General features: G+C 38.5%; 1 protein-coding gene across 1 annotated transcript in view; it reads left to right on the top strand.

Annotated features, from left to right (window-relative positions):
• Positions 1-5120: 5120 nt before the first annotated feature.
• Positions 5121-18182, top strand: part of APOB (apolipoprotein B) — a 43949-nt gene continuing 30887 nt past the window's right edge. Inside the window, exons 1-6 of the mRNA XM_067544706.1 lie at positions 5121-5259; positions 6960-6995; positions 12657-12772; positions 14992-15137; positions 16830-16983; positions 17145-17300. Of these exons, the coding sequence (XP_067400807.1) occupies positions 5199-5259; positions 6960-6995; positions 12657-12772; positions 14992-15137; positions 16830-16983; positions 17145-17300 (669 nt within the window). The 5' untranslated portion in view covers positions 5121-5198. The remainder of the gene's footprint in view (positions 5260-6959; positions 6996-12656; positions 12773-14991; positions 15138-16829; positions 16984-17144; positions 17301-18182) is intronic.

The following is an 18182-nucleotide window of genomic DNA, read 5'->3' on the forward strand; positions in this document are numbered from 1 at the left end:
ACTACAATTAAAATGTGTGTAACTGGTGTCTCTCACTGTATCCACATGTACACTATGTGCTACAAAATGCTACAGTTTCCTGATGTGTAGTGTTACACTGTATAAAGGCTGGATATAATTAATATAATTTAATGATTTAATACATTCTAATAACCTAATATTGAAAATACTGAAGGGGCACTATGTGGCAGTATATAGCCTGTTTTAGACATGCTCTTACTCTTTTTCAAGAACTTCTGATTGGCAACAATTTCTAGGATACTTATCTTTCTTTAAATAATTTTTGAATCATATGAGTCTTAATTCTGGTGAAAAGAACTGGATTACTGAATCAGCAAAATACTTATGTACATGAGTAACTTTAAGTTTAGGAGCAGGCTCCATGACTTCAGTAAGACCACTCTCATGGTTAAAATCAACAGCCTTGTTGAATCAGGGCCTAACTCCTCAGTTTAGCCGGGAAGATCTCTGAGGGGGGTGAAAGGACAGTTCACTTCCCATGTCTCTTTGGCCTCTTGTGGGAATGCAAAATAATGCTAGTTACAATAATGTTTTTTTATATTCTCAACACATGTCCTCTAGGAACTGAATTGAGGCTGCTACCCACTAAAGTTGCTTTAAAAAGGCAACCTGTAAGTGAAAGGTTATTGATGTTATTACTACTAACCTAAACTACCTGCTCTCTGGTTCCTCAAAGCATCAGTCATAGTAAGTATCAGTTCATCATCCAGTAATGACAAAAGCTACAGGAATTTATGACGTCGTCTATATGATGTTTAAAGTTCGGTCCCCACCTAACACTGACATTTGCTCTCTCTCTCACAGTGGTTCATTTGTTATTACTATTATTTCTGGTAATGCCACATAAAAAGTAATAGCTTTTCTTCTTCTCTTCCATATAGTTAATCAATAACTTAGCAAAAAAAAAAAAATAACGCAAAAAACAAAAAAACTCTGCCTCTCATCCTAAGGTTAAATCCAAAAAAACAAAAAAAAAAAAAACCCAGGTGAACCAAAAGTGTAAAATATTTTAATGCAGATATTCCCAAACTGTGATCTGTGATCTCTGATGCCTATAAATCAGGCTGATTACATAGTGCTAGCTGCTCCTCCTTGTTTCTAACTGTTAAATTATATTAAAAGGCATCTAAAATCTTCAATCCTTTCCTGATGGTCCATGTAAGCTATTGGAGAAGATGCCACAGGAATGTTACGTGAATGTGACTGTGACAGAGGATGGTCTAGTGGCTAGGGCACTACCCTTGGTCTTGGGACACGAAGTCAAATCCCTGCCTTGCTAAATACTTCCTGTCTGACCTTAGGCAAGTCATTTAGCATCTCTGGGCCTCAGGTCCCCATCTGTAAAATGAGAATAATAGCACTTCTCTACCCGCCAGGGCTATTGGGAGAATAACTACATTAAAAACTGTGAGGTACTCTGATAATGGGGACTATGGAAATACCTAGAGTAGACAGAAGATGGTCCATGTAATCATGAATGGGAAAGGAGGCGGATCCACAAGATAATTTCCTTGCTAAGGTGCGTCATGTGTAAAGATTAGAGGACTTCAGTCTAAACAGATCATTGGGGTCTACCAAGTCAACTTTTTTGATGCTTTTGGACAAAGTGTTTTAAACATTCAAATGATGAGGACCTTGACACCTGGCTTCCACAAAGTGAAACAGTCAGACCCTCAGATATAAATTCCCCTAACTCTATTGACATAGATGTATACCAACTGAAGATCTACCACTTTATCTAATAGATTTTACCAGACTCAACAGATGCAGTAAATCTTCCTTCATCAGCCATGCCAGCTTCTTTCAGTTACACTTAATTACTTGCTAACTTTTCTTCTCTCTTTTGGGGAATCTTTCCCTTTTCTTACTTATCTCCCAAGAGCAAAAGAAGGGAAACATCCAGATCCAGATGCTTCCTAAATATCCGCACGTCACAGTTCCACAATTTCTCCCTATGTATTTACTATTAAAATTAACATTACATCTATTTTGTAATCAAACATGAGGCATGATTTCACTGTTATTTCAAAGTATATATTTTCTCATCAATATGCTCCTCAGACTACTGGGGCACCAGGGCCTAAGTGGGTTTCTTTCCCCCAGCCATGTGGGGTAGAGAAGAAGAACCAGCATTCCTAGGGAAGAAGAGGCAGCAACTGGAGCAAAGATTCAACTGAGAAAGATTTACCTGAGAAAGCCCATTGAAGCCAAAAGGAAGACTACCATTGATTGAAATGGGCTTTAGATGGCGCCCTAGAGCTCATGCCAGCATCAGGGCAAATTTTAAGGCTTAGCGAAGGCTCCCTTATACTCTGGATCTAGAATTAAGCTATGTACACCAGTCTGTAGGGCCACCAAGCATTAATTGCTCCCTCCTTCCTCATATACCATGGTTGGAGATGGGAAACAGCCCATAGGTGCATAGAGACTCCTCCCAGCTGGAGTGACCTTCTGAAACCCACCCCCACGCACATCCACCCACTGCCACCACCACTACTCTGGACATCAATGTTGTCATCAGATTCTACTTTCTTGAGTTTGAAATATGGACTTTCTTTTCCATTTGCAGATTGGCATTCGCCACCTCCCATCCTTCTACAAATAAAGAAAAAGAAAGGAGGGAGACATCTACTTGTATACAGTCATAGCCTTAAAAAATGTTGACATCTCCAGTCCAGATCCACAAATCTGCTCCATTTTTCACAGACGAATCTCAGAAAGGAATATGTCTTGACCAAAAGAGGATGTAATTAGGCACAGAAAAATGAAATACCTTTTAAAATATGCAGATACGGAGGGCAAATTGTTATCTAAAGTTGATATCACCATTGACTGAAATAACTGGTGCTCTTGAGCTTCATCAGTTGTATAGTGAACATTCAGTTGTCTAACTCCATGTGATTTTTTTACCCTTTCCAATGAAATCAGATGTTCAAGGGCAACGTCTAGCACTCAGGGATATGGTGGGCATTGGTGACATACCTTGGAAGAGAACATGCAAAGTAGTGCTGTAACATTTTTTGGCATATGTTGTTGTGAAGTTACATTGGGATTCTGGATCATGATTAGGACTCCTAGGCACTATGGTAATTCTACTACCATTATTATTAATAATAATAATGCAAGTGTGTCACATACATGCTTTTGGGCTGAGGAGGGATATTTATAATCTGTAGGACAAATCTGGCCATCATTTATACCCATCCAACCCATGACGTAAATAATCTGCCCTGATTTACACTTGCGCATCCTCACTGAAAACAATGAGATTATATAGGCACAATTAACATTTATTAACAATCTTGTTAATGATCAGCAATCCAGAGAGGAAACGAGTTCTCACTCTTTCAGAGTTGTGATCACCTGTAGTGCTAAGAGGAGTAAAAGTAATGAAGACCTATATGTGTCATTCGAGTCAGATACGTCTGTGAATACAGACAGGAAACACACATTGTAAGTAAAAATTTGACATGATTACATAACTGCGTTTCAGGTAGAGTTACATTTCAAAGGAAGAAGAATGCAACAAACTGGTCTGTGTTTTGGGGGCAGCAATGGTCACAAAACACATAAATTAAGGGATCTTTGGAAGACAGAAATGCTTTTCTCAAATATATTGGTGGATCTGACGGGTACAAGACAAGGTCAGCAATGGAAATAGAGAAGTACATGAGAAATGGTGTCCTTGTGGTGTTTTCAACCCAAATCATGGAAAGAGAGGGAATTCTCAAAAGGAAGTCTGTTCATATGAGATTTCTGATCTGACCAAAGTGGCTTGCCTATTCACGTGCCTTTAGATTAAATCCTAACCCCAGTGAAGTCAATGGAGGTCTGGGCTTCCTGGCTGTATTCTATCTGCCCTGATGCATTACCTCCCTTCTGGCTGAAATGACATTGTATATAACGGGAGTCATGTGAACATGGTGCATCATGGGAGATGTAATCTAGCAAGAGAGCCTACCTCACAGAGAAGAGTCAAGTCATGAGGTACCTGAATTACAACTCCCATGAGGCACCATGGCTGTTTAGAGGAACCCAAATTACTGTTGAGCCAAGCTAGAAATAAATATTTTGATTTGGTTCAACAAAACAAAAAGAAATATTTTAATTTGGGAATGTCAAAACATTTAATTGTGATCAGAAATTTCAAAATGAAATGTTCTGACAAACTGAACTGAACTTTTGGGAACTTTCCATTCTGAAAAAAAAATTGCTATTTCAGTTTTTTGATTTGGGATTTTTCCCCCCCAAAATATTGGAATTACCCATGGGATGGAAATCCTGATTTTGATCAGTTCTAATATGCATTTAAATGTTCATGAATACTGTACAGTTTTGAATTTCCTTCATTTAGTTCTCTGACTAATAATGATAATTTCTTATCAATACCTCTGATTTCTTGGTTGTTGTTACCAAACAAGGAGATGAACTAAAATATCTGGGCTAACTGAATCCAATAAGAATATAGATTTTTGAATTTTCTAACCCCAACAGTTGATATGACCTGTTTTGCCTGGATATTCCATGCCTGTCTGAAATAAATCTGCTTTTTAGCAAGGTATGAAGCAAATTTTGGCCCAACAAAGGGCATCAGTAACACTACTTGTTCTGCCTCATCTGACTACATGTCAGTATGTTCACATTCAGTAAAGAAAAGATGTCTAAATTGCACAATAATTTAATTACTTTCATGTATAAGTCCCGGTCAAGCCTCTCAGTATCCATGCTGATTCCGAGTTCTGTAGCTTTTTCCAGCAGTAATTTACATGATTTACTTTTTTTTCTGGCTAAAAGGAGGAAACCCTTTTGATAGAATGTTATCCTCTGCTGTTGGGTTATTTTGCCTTTAAAACTCTGATAAAAACAAAAATGCCACTGGAGTGGCACAATCATTTATCACAGATAAATATTCAGTCTTCTTCTGCATTCTGGGGCCTCAGCAGTCCAAGCTGAGCCTTCGCAGAATTGCAAAGAGGACCCAGGACTCTAACCTTTGGACCTTTTGCAATTTGCTCTGAACTTTCTAAATCATTTTGCTCAGCTGCTTGCGACAGACTATATAAATGCAGGTCCAAGTGAGGAGGCTCAGTCTCTCCCTGAAACGTGGGTAGAGGAGGCGAAGGGAGAAAGGAGAAGAAGAATTGAGGGGACAGCAGCAGTAGGGTCCAGTGCTCAACATGGGCCCTGTGCAGCTCTGGCTGCTGCTGCTGTTGCTGCTCAGCAGTGATGTTCTCACTCGTAAGTAGCATCTTTTATGCCAGGGATTCTTGCTGCTTTATGTGCGAATCTTCAACTATTAGAATATAGGGAGGGAAAAAATCAGTGGGTCCATGAATCACAGAATCAGAGAAGCTAAGGATGGAAAATACATAGTCGATCCCCTTTCCATGATAAGATTGTTTCCTAATAGCAGGATCCAGATTGAATCCGTAGAAGGAAAAGTTGGAAATCTCTGGTTTATTTTTAATTTATTTTACAAGTTAAGTGGTGTCACCATCTTTGATTTTTGCCTAGCTACTTTTCTTTACAGTGGTTATTGCTCACCTGCAAGAAGACGTATATTGTTCTGCAGATTTAGTGTGGCTGTTGCTAATGTATTTTACTGCAGATAAGATGGAATATGTGTGATAAAGCATGATGTGTCTGGTAGGAGGCACGGCATGTGAAATAGCAATTTGTATTAAAAGTATATGGGAGTAGCTCTGTAGTCATTTTGGTTCAGCTCAGTAAAGATATGCCTTGTATAGTTTGGAAGAAAATGAAAGTGAGTCTGTGGAGTTGTAAGCTAACTCTCTCCTTCCCTAGGAGTGTCTGTTTAGATTGTTCAATGGTCCTCTAGTTTGTAAATGTTTTGTGCTTCTTCAGGAGGAAAGAACTAGGGACCCAATCCCGCACCATTGAAGTAAGCGGGTGGTTAGCAGGATCTGGTTCTGTACACAAGCAATGATAATATTCACCCCCAATGTGTCTTTATTGAGTTCACTGGAATTACACTAAGGATGTATTTGCTCCTATACATTGTTACTAATATTATTGTGATTAGATTACATGAAATAAGTTACTTTTTTCTTAACACTAAGCAATATGAGATTGATCCAAAGTTCAGTGAAGTCAAAGAAAAGACAATTGGCTTTGGATTAGAGCTCATGTCCTTAAAAGCATAAAGTCTCAGTATTCAGACTAGCCTTAAATGAATGCATAGCTTTATGCAATCCAAATATTGATTAAATTAAACATGTTTTTTCCAGAAAGACATTTCCTTTTGTCATCAACACAGATGACTCTTAATTACCTCCTTTTCACCAATCCACAAATTTTATAATTCAGAAACAAAAACAGAGATCTCTCCCTGCTTCTTAGTCAAGATTTAATAGCAGGGAGCTGTACAAAGGTCTCCTGTCACAAAGCTATCATTTTTACAAAGAAAATGCTACTGCAGTACAGTTATTAGTCTACTATTCAATATTTTCATTATTTAAAACTAAACTATAATTTTCAGTGTTGTAAACAAAGTATATGTTGTGATGCATTCAGTCCGTCTGTCATCTGTCAACCGTACTACTTCTCCCATCAGAATGCTTTTTTATTATTATGCTTGTACATTTAGTGCATATCATACACCATTAAAATCAAGGAGCACTTTGCCACTGAGTTTAGTGATCTGAGGATCAGGCCACTGCTCGCTAATTCACAAAATTCAATCACCTGCAGTGCTTTTTTAGGGCTGCACTGCCCCATGAAAGTCAGTGGGAATTTTGTCATTTAGCTCAGTGTATGCAGAACTAAGCCCTTCATTGTTAGGACAAATTAGCGAGGCCCCACTGTGTCTGCATATCCGTCCCTGAACTGTGATGCAGAATTTACATATATATTTCTATATTATTTATTTGATATTAATAATTTGCATACGTGATATTTTATGCTTTGTTTCTTTACAGAAGATGGGCCTGAAAATGGAAATCCAGCCTGCTCAAGTAAGAGTTCTCCCTTTGTATGCCTTTTGCTCTATTACTGTTTTAACTGACTATATCTCCCAAAGCTGAGGTTTTTTGTTTTTCCTTTCCATATATCCTTTCCTCTAAAAAAGATGCAACAAAAGTGATGGCCCATATCCTGGAGTCTTTACTCAGGCAAAACTCCTATTGACTTCAGGAACTAGAATGTCTCAGGGACTTAGCCCTATGAATTTTAAAACTTTTCATCAGCCTGAAAAGCAGTGATTGTGGCTCTGAGTTTTAAATAACTTTCCATAAATAAATGCTACATTTCTTTGCTTGGTTGATTTTCCAGCACTCTTCAAGGTCCATTGTTTTGGAAGTCCCCTTTTCCTAACTTTGAAGATTTAACAAGGAAATTATATTCATTTCATTTCAATGTACACTGATCATCGCACTCCTGATTTTACTCCTCTCAGTTATTGGTAGATATTTGGGGCAGATAGCTAACTCAAATCCTACAGAATATGTCAATAACTCTATCAGCTGGGATAATAATTTATTAAACCAACCTAGTCAAGAAACAAGAATGCTGATTTTATGCACAACCTTTGTAATGAACCCTGGTTGACCCTGACTGTTTGGCTGGATACATAATGTTCCCCTGGAGGGTCAAAGTGTCCGATGAGTTGGTGTTTTGCTCTTTGTCCTTGACAAGCTTTTGCTTTTTCTTATTTGACACTCTACCACCATCTACCGGTGATCAGGATTAATTCATCTATCTGAGCCAACTGAGAGATTTTTTCTGGGCTTCACTGTCAATTTCTCAACTTTATTTTGTTTTACTGTTGTTTATTCCTTTTATTACAGATAAACTTCATGTTAAAAACTGGGAATAAAGCAGTATTTGGAGGGAAAATATGTCTCCTAGATTAGTACAATAGATATTGATATTGTGAGAATTGATGAAAGTATGCAAACAATTATAGTATGAGTCTGGGGTAGCTGAAGTTTACATGGATAGCCTTTGAACTGATTGTAATTGATATAATTGGTTGACTGGATTAGTTAAATCATTGGGAATGAAGAGAACTATATCATATTAAGTATTAACTAATATCATATTCATCTTTATCAATAATTAAATAAATGGTGTCTGAAATAAAATACTTGACATGAAGGGGAAAATAGGTAACGCTTACAGACTCTGGAAATCCAAGTTAAAAATCCAGGACACTTACAGCAAAATTCTACCCTCATTTTCACCTCCAGTGATGTCAGAGTAAACGCTGGATCAGATCCTTAGTTGGTGTAAACTGGCACAGCTTGACTTCAATAGATTTATGCTGATTTACAACAGCTGAGGATTTGGCCTCCAATTTTAAATTATTCAGTTTGCACGTCCATAGCCAAGTTTGTCTTATATATTCCTCTTTTAAGAAGTACAGCTTGCTTTTAAGGTCTCTCTTTTTCCCCTGCTAAAGCATGATTCTTGTCCCAATCGAAGCAATCAAAATCCTACCAGCTACTATAGAGACATTCCCTCCTGACATGATAAAACGTGTTACAGTAGCATGGCTGAGAATATGATACACTTCACTGACCCAAACATAGTGTTTGTGTAAACAGGCAAAACTATTGATTCCTTGGAGTTGTGTGTGCTTACGCCTAGCTGAAGTTGGCTTTCCTTCCTGTAAAGGAGGATCAGGGTTAGTTTCCAATTCTGCCTGCAGACACAATGGCAGTTATCAGTGAACAAAACTTGGTCCACAATTTCGTCCAGCCACTGGAAGATCTCACAACCCAGTGAACCAAATTCTGCTTTAATTTACATTTGCGTAACCTCATTGATTTTTTATGTTATCTGCAAGCAGAATTCAGTATGCTGTTTGAGGCAGGGACCATCTTTTTGTTGTGTTGTACCTCGCTTAGCACAATGGGATCCTGGTCCATGACTACGGCTTCAAGGTGCTACTGCAATATAGATAATAAATAATAATAATAATATTAAAGCTGAATGTCCTTTGTAGGTAATAGGGACAGAGCCACATGTGAAATTCCCCTGTGTACTTGTGTTCCATTTAAATCCTATGAGCCATTAGGAGAGGCCTCTAAACACATTTCCTCCTGCATGGAAGGTCGTAAGGACCTTCAAGGACCACAAGGACCTAATCAGTGCACAGGTCTGATCTAGATCCTATACACACCAAAAAAATGTTTTCCACTACCATAAAAAGGAAGAGCTCCAGAGAAGTACACAAATTCAGGTGTGAGTTTGACTCAGTAAAGTATCTCATCTTCCCAGAAAACTCTTAGAAACTTTTGGACAGGAGGATAGTTCGTTAGATTCTTGCAGAATTACAATTAGGGCTTCTGGTCTGGGGGTTTGCACTGCATTTCCACATTTATCTTTGTAAACTTCAGTTGTGAACTTCCTGGACAAATTGGCTCTTATAGTTTTCTTTGAATTGTGACAGCACAAATTTGAGCAGAACTCTGCTGTCTCATTAGCAAGGAAGCAAATAGCACTTTTAAAGAAAAGGGAATACCAGCTTTTTAAAAACAATCTAATTAACTGTCTGCATAGAATCATAAAAAAATGGGATTGGAAGGGATATTGAGAGGCCATTAAGTCCAGCCCCCTGTGCTCAGGCAGGATCATATAAACCTAGACCATCTCTGATACGTGTTTGTCCAATAAGTTCTTAAAAACCTCCAATGATGGGAATTCCACAACCTCCCTTGGAAACCTATTCTAAATGTACCCTTATCCTCAGCTACTCATATAGGTAGAAAGATGTTCCTAGTATCTGACCTAAATTTTCTTTGCTGCAGATAAAGCCTGTTACTTCTTTTCCTCTCTTCAGTGGAAGTGGAGAACAGTTGATCACAGTGCACTTTACAGCAGCCCTTAACATATTTGAAGACAGTTATCCAGTCCCCTTTCAGTCTTCTTTTCTCAAGACTAAACATGCCCAGTTTTCTTAACCTTTCCTCAGAGGTCTTTTTTAACCTTTTCTCATTTTTATTGCTCTCTTCCGGACTCTCTCCAATTTGTTCACAACTTTCTTGAAGTGTGGGTGTCCAGAACTGGACGTAGTACGCTAGCTGAGGCCTAACCATGCCAAGTAGAGCAGGACAGTTACCTCCATACAGCACGGCAGAGTGATATTAGGATTTTTGCAACTGCATCACATTGTTGACTCATTCAATTTGATCCACAATAACCCCCAGATACTTTTCAACAGTATTACTGGCTAGCCAGTTATTGCCCATTTTGTAGCTGTGCATTGTATAGTACTTTGCACTTGTCTTTATTGAATTTCATCTTACTGACTTCAGATCGATTCTCTAATATGTCATGGTCATTGTGAATTCTAATCCTGTCTTCCATAGTGCTTGTAACCTCTCCAATCTTGGTGTCACTGAACATTTTATAACTATACTCTCCATTCCATTATCCAAGTCATTAATGAAAGTATTTAAGTTTGGAAGGATGAGATTTTTAAGAGCAAATGTTGGTAAATATCAATTGGACCTTACACACAGAAACAAATGAAAAAGTATTCCCAGCCATAATATTCTAAATTTACCAAGAGCCAAAGTAAGAAAAGTGCTTCTTGAGAACTTATTAGAATTTGATTTAAGGATATTTACTTTGGGCTTGTCTACACTTACCTAGGAGATTCGGCAGCAGTCAACCGGAGTTACGCAAACTACGCAAAAAACTTGCATAACTCCCGTCGACTTCTCTGCTTCTGTTCTGCGCACCGTTTGCACTGCACTGCGCAACACCACTTGAGAAAGTGGTCTTAATACGTTGATTTCTGGATCGACTGAGCGGGTCTTCACTGACCGCCCAGTTGATCCACTGACCGCTCAGTCAATCCACATAAGGCGATCTGACAGAGGCGAATTTGCCGCCATCAGTGAAGTCATAGCCTTTGTATATTTTGACACGTCATGTTAACAATTTGTGTTTTAATGGCTATAAAGCTTTAATTATTTAATCTCAATATCTAGTGTCATTAAATAATTATTGTCTAATCTTCCCCTCCTTTAATTTCCTGCAACTGTAAACATTTAAATTGATTTTTTTAAATGTCCTAAAATCCATAATTTGGCCCAACTTTGAAAATGTAAATAGAAATAAAAAAATGCTTAAAAACAAACATTTATATTATATATCAAAATTATTTTTAAAATTGCATTCTACCAAGCCTAAAAATATTGAATGGTGCCAGACCCAGGACTGACTCCTGTGAAACCCACTAGATATGACTTCCCAGTTTGGCAGCGAACCATTGATAACAACTCTTCGAGTATGGGTTTTCAACTAGTTTTGCACCTACCTTATATTAATTTAATCTAGACCATATTTCCCTCAATTGCTTATGACAATGTTATGTAGGACTGTGTCAAAAGCCTTACTAAAATCAAGATATATCACATGTACTGCTTCCACCCTATCTTCTAGGCAAGTAAACCTGTCAAAGAAGAAAGTTAGGTTGGTTTGGCATGATTTATTCTTGACAAATCCATGCTGGCTATTCCTTATAACTTTATTATTTTCTGGGTGCTTACAATTATATTGTTCAATAATTTCTTCCAGTATCTTTCCAGGTATTAAGTTAAGCTGACTGGTCTATAATTCCACAAGTCCTTTTGGCTTGTCTTTTTAAAGATAGGTACTACGTTTGCCCTTCTCCAGTCCTCTGAGACCTCATTCATCCTGCATGAGTTCTTAATTGCTAACATAATTGCTAACAGTTCCAAGTTTTTGACAAGCCATGCTGACTTGAATACATCTAATTTATCTAAATATTCTTTATCCTTTTCTTTCCCTATTTTGGCTTGCATTCCTTCCCCCTTGTTAATATTAATTGTGTTTAGTATCTCATCACCATTAACTTTTTAATGAAGACTGAAGCAAAATAGGCATTAAACACCTCAGCCTTCTTCATGTCATGAGTTTTAGCTCTCATTCCCTGCTAAGTGGAGAACCTACATTTTCCTTCATCTTTCTCTTGCTCCTAATGTATTTATTTGTTTATTACTTTTTATGTCCCTTCCTAGGTGTAACTCATTTTGTGCCTTAGCCTTTCTGATTTTGTCCCTACATGCTTGTGCTATTCTTTTTTACTTCCCCGTAGCAATTCGTCCATGTTTCCATGTTTTGTAGAATTTCTTTTTGATTTCCATGTCATTAAAGAGCTCCTGATGGAGCCATATTGGCCTCTTACTATTCTTCCTATCTTTCCTTTACATAGCTTCATTTAATCCCTTAGATTTTCTTCCCATGTGTTCCCAACTGTGCTTATCATTGACTTTAATGGGGGAAAAAAATCAGAGATGCATAGACTTTAAAGCCATAAGGGATCATTAAGATCATCTAAGCTGACATGTTGCATAACAAAGGACCCAATAATTTCTGCATCAAGGCCAAAACTTCGGTTTGAGTTATAGAACATCCTATCTTGACTTAAAGTCTTCAAGTAATGATAACTCACCATGCCCCTCCTAAAGATTTATCTTTTTTTAAAATGTACAAAACCTAAGAAGAAACCAGCTGTGGGGGTATTTTAATATTTCCCTCATTTCTGACATTATTGCCAATTTGCACAATGTCTGTATTGTGATGATTTAAATATGCATGTGTCTGTGCTATTCATCCAAATGTATTTGTTTTTCTAATTGCAGAAGATGCAACCAGATTTAAACATCTCAGAAAATATGTTTACAACTATGAAGCAGAAATAGCAAGTGGAGTGAAAGGAACTGCAGATTCACGAAGTGGCTCTAAAATTACCTGCAAGGTAGGGAAAGAGGAAGAAAGAACTGATGACAATCAGAAAAAGATAGTGGGCAGCATGGGGATTAACAATTGGAAACTCCTCCCCAATAATTTCCTACACCCTCCATCTGCCTCTCCCTGCCATTTTTTAGAACATTTATTTACTTAGTGAATGTAGTGCTTGTGAAAGGCACACATTGGACAGCTCTGAAGTCTGAAGCCCTTTATTTTCTGAGAGAAAAGGCAGTGGCAAGGTTGGCAGAGTTTCTTCACTTAACTCTGCCAATGCACCTCAACCCTGACCAGCCTGCTCTATTTTTAGGGAAGAGATAGCAGAATTGATCACTCAGTTTCCATGGCTCATTCTGTAGTTGGCTTCTCTGCTGAGTCTGCCAATAGAAGCACTCAGTGCATTGGACACTTATCCATTAGAGCCTTGGCTGAGACTGCTAATTGATCAATTGATTTCATGCCAGACACGGAATGGTGTCCAGATGGTGACAACTTTCAATTAGCTTCCTGGGTCAGGATCTAGTAACCTAAGGATGAAAGGCTCCAGAGGCCACTACCAGTCCCATAAACTATCCCATTCTCCTTCCAACTTCCCCAAAATGTTATATTTCACAATATTACTTCATTAATTGGGTAACTAGGCAAATAGCTTTTAGTTATTACAGTGTCCTGCCCAGCGGGACATTACTCTTCTGTGTAATGCTCAAATTTCATCACATGTTCTGAAGCCAATATCAAGACCCACACTGTAGATTATTGGTTTACGGTGAATATTGCCGGACTTTGCACCTAGCATGCAGTATGGTGCAGAGCAAAAGTTCATTGCTCCTCATTAGTCATCATCATGCTTGTTGTTGTTGAAATGTACTCACATTTGACCCATTCCAAATCTTATAAATTAGAGGCCTGATTCTACTCCCATTAAAATCAATCGGAGTAAGACCACATGTTATTATCATTACTGCAAGAAAACCTATAATTACTCTGGTCATAACATTTCAAATTTCAACATTTTCTGACAAAAAAAATGGCAAAAAAAAAATCCCAGCAGTGGTTATAAATATTATTTGATCAATAATAATTCTGAACTTTGTAAATAATATTGGATCATGTCACACTCGCTTTACTGTAGTTCTACTGATATCAGTGGGACTGGTGTCCAGAGTAGAGCTAGGAGTGTGTATTTTCATGAGCTAATATGCTATCTCTCTTTTAAAATAATTTGAGAGTCTAAAGACTGGATCCTCAGCATGTGTAAACAGAACTGGAGAAAGAGATGGTTGGTTAAATGTGTCTCCCACCCTGTGGAAAATTTTCCTTTTTTGACAAAAAATCTAAATCTGACATATTTTGGCCAAAATCCAAACTATTTCAGCCAAAATCCCAAATATTTCTATTCCAGAATGTTGCTGCACTGCTTTATGGGAGTTGTACTTTGGGTGCCTTGTGCTCCCATTCTCTTCTACAGGTGGCTGGAGTAGTATCCTCTCATGGAGATGAGAGGCAGTATACCATGGAAGATGAATGGCCATAATGAATCCAAGGAGATAAAACCTAGCTGGGGAGACCAGTCCATAGAGGAGATTAGGGACGTGAGGCAACAAAACTACTGCTCCCATGAGGCAGCGTATCCAAACAGAAATATTTTGGGTTTGGAGCATTCATTTTTTCAATGAAAAGTCAAAGTTTTCCATAGAGATCAGACACTTTTTCCACAATAACAACAAAAATCATTCAATTGAAAGCCCAATATTCTGTGGAGAAATAATTTTAACTGAAAATTCTCCACCAGCCGTTAATTAGAATCTGGCTCATATCTCGTCTGGTGAAATGGATGGAGCAGGGGACTGAGTGCATGTTCCAGGCTTTGCCATTAACTTACTGTGTGACCATGGGAAAGTCTCTGTTAACCCATGATTAATAATGAGGAATATATTATTAATTATTTGTATTTACCATAGCTCTGAGGGACCCGGGTCATGGACCAGAACCTCTAGGTACTAGGTGCTCTACAAATATATATGACCTTTAACCCATAAGATATTGTAAGACTACTTAAAGTACTCTGAGATCTTCACACAGAAGCTGCTATAGAAGTGCACAGTGCATACAGTGTTCCTTTAGAAATAAACTTAAGAAAATCTTCTGTATCCTTAACAATATGAACCACAGAGTTCTGCAGCAGTGACAGTGAGAGAGAGAGCAAACATGTGCTGTGTGTGTTTTCAGGTTGAGCTGGAGGTCCCACAGCTGTGTAGCTTCATCCTGAAGACAAGCCAATGCACCCTGCGAGAGATGTCTGGCGTGGATGCTGAGGGAAAGACTCTCCTGAAAAAGTCAAAGAACTCAGATGACTTTGCCAGAGCCATGGCCCAGTGAGCAAAAAGTTACTAGAGCCTTTGCTAAGAAACTCATCTTTATTTAATTCAGGATAGACCTGAAATAACCTGCCCTGTCCTTCCTGAGAAGAAGTGTATGGCAGTGATGCCCCAGACTGGGTAATGAATTGTGATGCTCAGAGAGCAGGAGGCTGAATGGAAACAAGTGGCAGCTCCCTGATTCAGAGCCACCTGTCCGTAGCACAATTTAGGGCTGCACAGGGATAGCCCTGAATTATGCCACTGAAAGAATGGGTGTAGCAGAGCTCAGCTCCCTGTCCTAGCCACAGTCTGATGCTGGAATTTCCTCAGCTTGCTACCTTCTCTCCCCCATATCAGGAGTGTAGGGAATGGCTGGTGTAGGAGTTAATGTAGTCCTTTCAGACAGTTTTCTACCAGTGGAAAGTTCCTCTGAACATGAGGAATTGTCAACTGGCCATCTCCAGACACTTTAAGGCTACTTTGCACTGCTTATACGGCACAAAGTAACATTAGCACACCTAAGAATACAGTCCAGGCTTCTGCTACTGACCTTTAAAGCCCTTCACAACTTAGTTTCTCCCTACTTACCTGCATTTATAACTTATTGTGTCTACCCCCTCTGGTCCACCAGTGAAACCACCCTTCAATGCTTGTTTGTCCACTTCTCCACATGCACCTTCACACTTGTTTCAAGGCCTCCCTTTATGCATGGAACGCCCTTCCTGAAGAAGTCCTTAATGCTACTACCCAGTCCTGCACATCACAGGCCTTAGAACGGCTCCCAGGGAGTCTTGCATCAAGCAAAATAACTTGAGGTTGAGAGCATATTTGTCAGAAAGATATCCAGTCTTGATTTAAAGATCTCAAGTGACAGAGATTCCACCACCTTGTTTGGTAATCTGTTCTAATGGTTAATTACCCTTACTTTTAAAACATTACATCTTATTTCCTATTTGAATTTGTCTAAATATAACTACTAGCCACTGGATTTCTCTCAAAGTTTTCAACATCTTTTTCTTAAAGTGTTTAAGTGTTGACATCAGAACTGAGGTAGTATTAATGGTCAGTAGTAGTATCACCTCCCTTTTCCTACTCAATATTCAAAGAGAAACTAATAATGCCAGGTAGAGTTGTGGTTGGGGATAGTCTACACAGAATTAGGGAAAACAAAGAAGCAATATAAAATAATAGGCAGTGAGCCCATGATCACTATTTCTCATGAAAAAGTGAAGGGAGAGGTGGTTTATTAGGGAATATTTTAAATGCTGTTTTAAATTATTTGGATAGTGTGTTTGTATAGTCCCTTGCACAGTGGAGCCCAATCTTGATTGGGGTTTTCGGGAGGCACATTAAGGCTATGTCTTCCCTGACGGCAGCAAATTCACCGTCGTCAGATAGACTTATCTGGATCAACTGAGCGGTCAGTGAAGACCTGATCAGTCGATCCAGAAATCGATGTACTAAGACCACCTTCTCAAGTGGCGTAGCACTGTGTCGACGGGAAAAAAAAAGCTTTTTGCGTAGTTTGCGTAATTCTGGTCGACTGCCGCCAAATCTCCGAGACAAGTGAAGATAAGCCCTAATATAAATAATAAGAAATAACTATGTCTAAGTATACATGGTGCATTTGGCAATAATCAAGAAGGTAAGGTCTTGGCTTTCTTGTTTTTATTTTAGTCTCACATCTTCTGTTTTTTTGGGGGGCAGGTATGAACTGAAATTTAGCACTCAGGATGGGAAGAAGGTCCAGCTGTATTCAGAGAGGGATGAACCAATGAACATTCTTAACATCAAGAGAGGGATCATCTCAGCACTTATTGTGCCAATGGAAACGGAAGACAACGTAAAAACAATCTCCATGGTAGGAATTTGAGCAACAATTAATTTACTTCTTTAACACATTCATCAAAACCCATTAACTGGGCCCTGTCCTGAAGTTCTTATTCAGACAATGGGAGCTGAGGCTAGACTTGCACTCTTTAGATAGCATGAATAATTATGTTAATTTTTCCCGCTTTCCAGGATACTGCATACGGGAAGTGCGACAGTGAAGTTGAAGTCAAGGATAGGAAAGGGAACATAGCATCAGTTATTTCAATTAATAGAAACCTGAAAACCTGTGATAACTTCAATCCCATCCGAAACTATGTCAGCCCAATTGCCCTCATAAAGGGACTGGTAAGTACATCAAGGCATAATGTTATTTAAGAAAGTGCTTTATTACAGTTATTTTAGTTCTTCATAATCTAAGCCTCTGCTTTTGCTTCCTGGTATTAGTGGTAATCAATGGAAAAATACGAACTTGGGGAAATGAATATCATCTCAACTTCTTTCACATTGCAGTATTTGTGAGAACAATGTGATGTGTTGTCGGTGGTTTTTTGTTTGTTTTTGTTTTTTAAGAGAACAGGTGGGAAAAGCTGATTATATATGTATGTATATATATATGTGTAATATATGTGTATATGTATGTAAAAAAATCACACTTTCACGGGGCTTAATACTGCCAGGTTCAGGCCCAAAGTTTTCTAGATAGCCCAGTAAACTTTATCGGTCAAATCTTCAAATGTGCACATGCACATTGCATGTAGCTAGCATAGGCATGCAAGTAGACTGATATGCACATGCATGTTGAGGTTTCGGCATGCATCAAGGTAAATCCTTTGATAAGTCCCATAATTCAAAGCACATCAGGGTATTTTTGCGTGCAAGCAGTCTGGGTACAATATGCACACACACACATTAGAAGGTTTGTTCCTGGGACTGACTGCTCCTGTGCTTTTTCCTTTAATGTTTGTGGCTGGAAAATTTTAAACCATTACAGAGTCCATTAGAGGACTGTAAGGTACATCCATTGTTTTAAAGTGTCTACATTATTCCAACCATTGCAAATTATAGAATCATAGAATCATAGAAGATTAGAGTTGGAAGGGACCTCAGGAGGTCATCAAGTCCAAACCCCTGCTCAAAGCAGGACCAACCCCAATTAAACAAGCCCATCCAGGGCTTTGTTAAGTCACACCTTAAAAACCTCTAAGGATGGAGATTCCACCACCTCCC

This window comes from Emydura macquarii, unplaced genomic scaffold (genome assembly GCF_026122565.2).
Source record: "Emydura macquarii macquarii isolate MOO-44397 ecotype Brisbane River unplaced genomic scaffold, CSIRO-AGI_Emac_v2 contig_1027, whole genome shotgun sequence".
Taxonomy (NCBI): domain Eukaryota; kingdom Metazoa; phylum Chordata; order Testudines; family Chelidae; genus Emydura; species Emydura macquarii.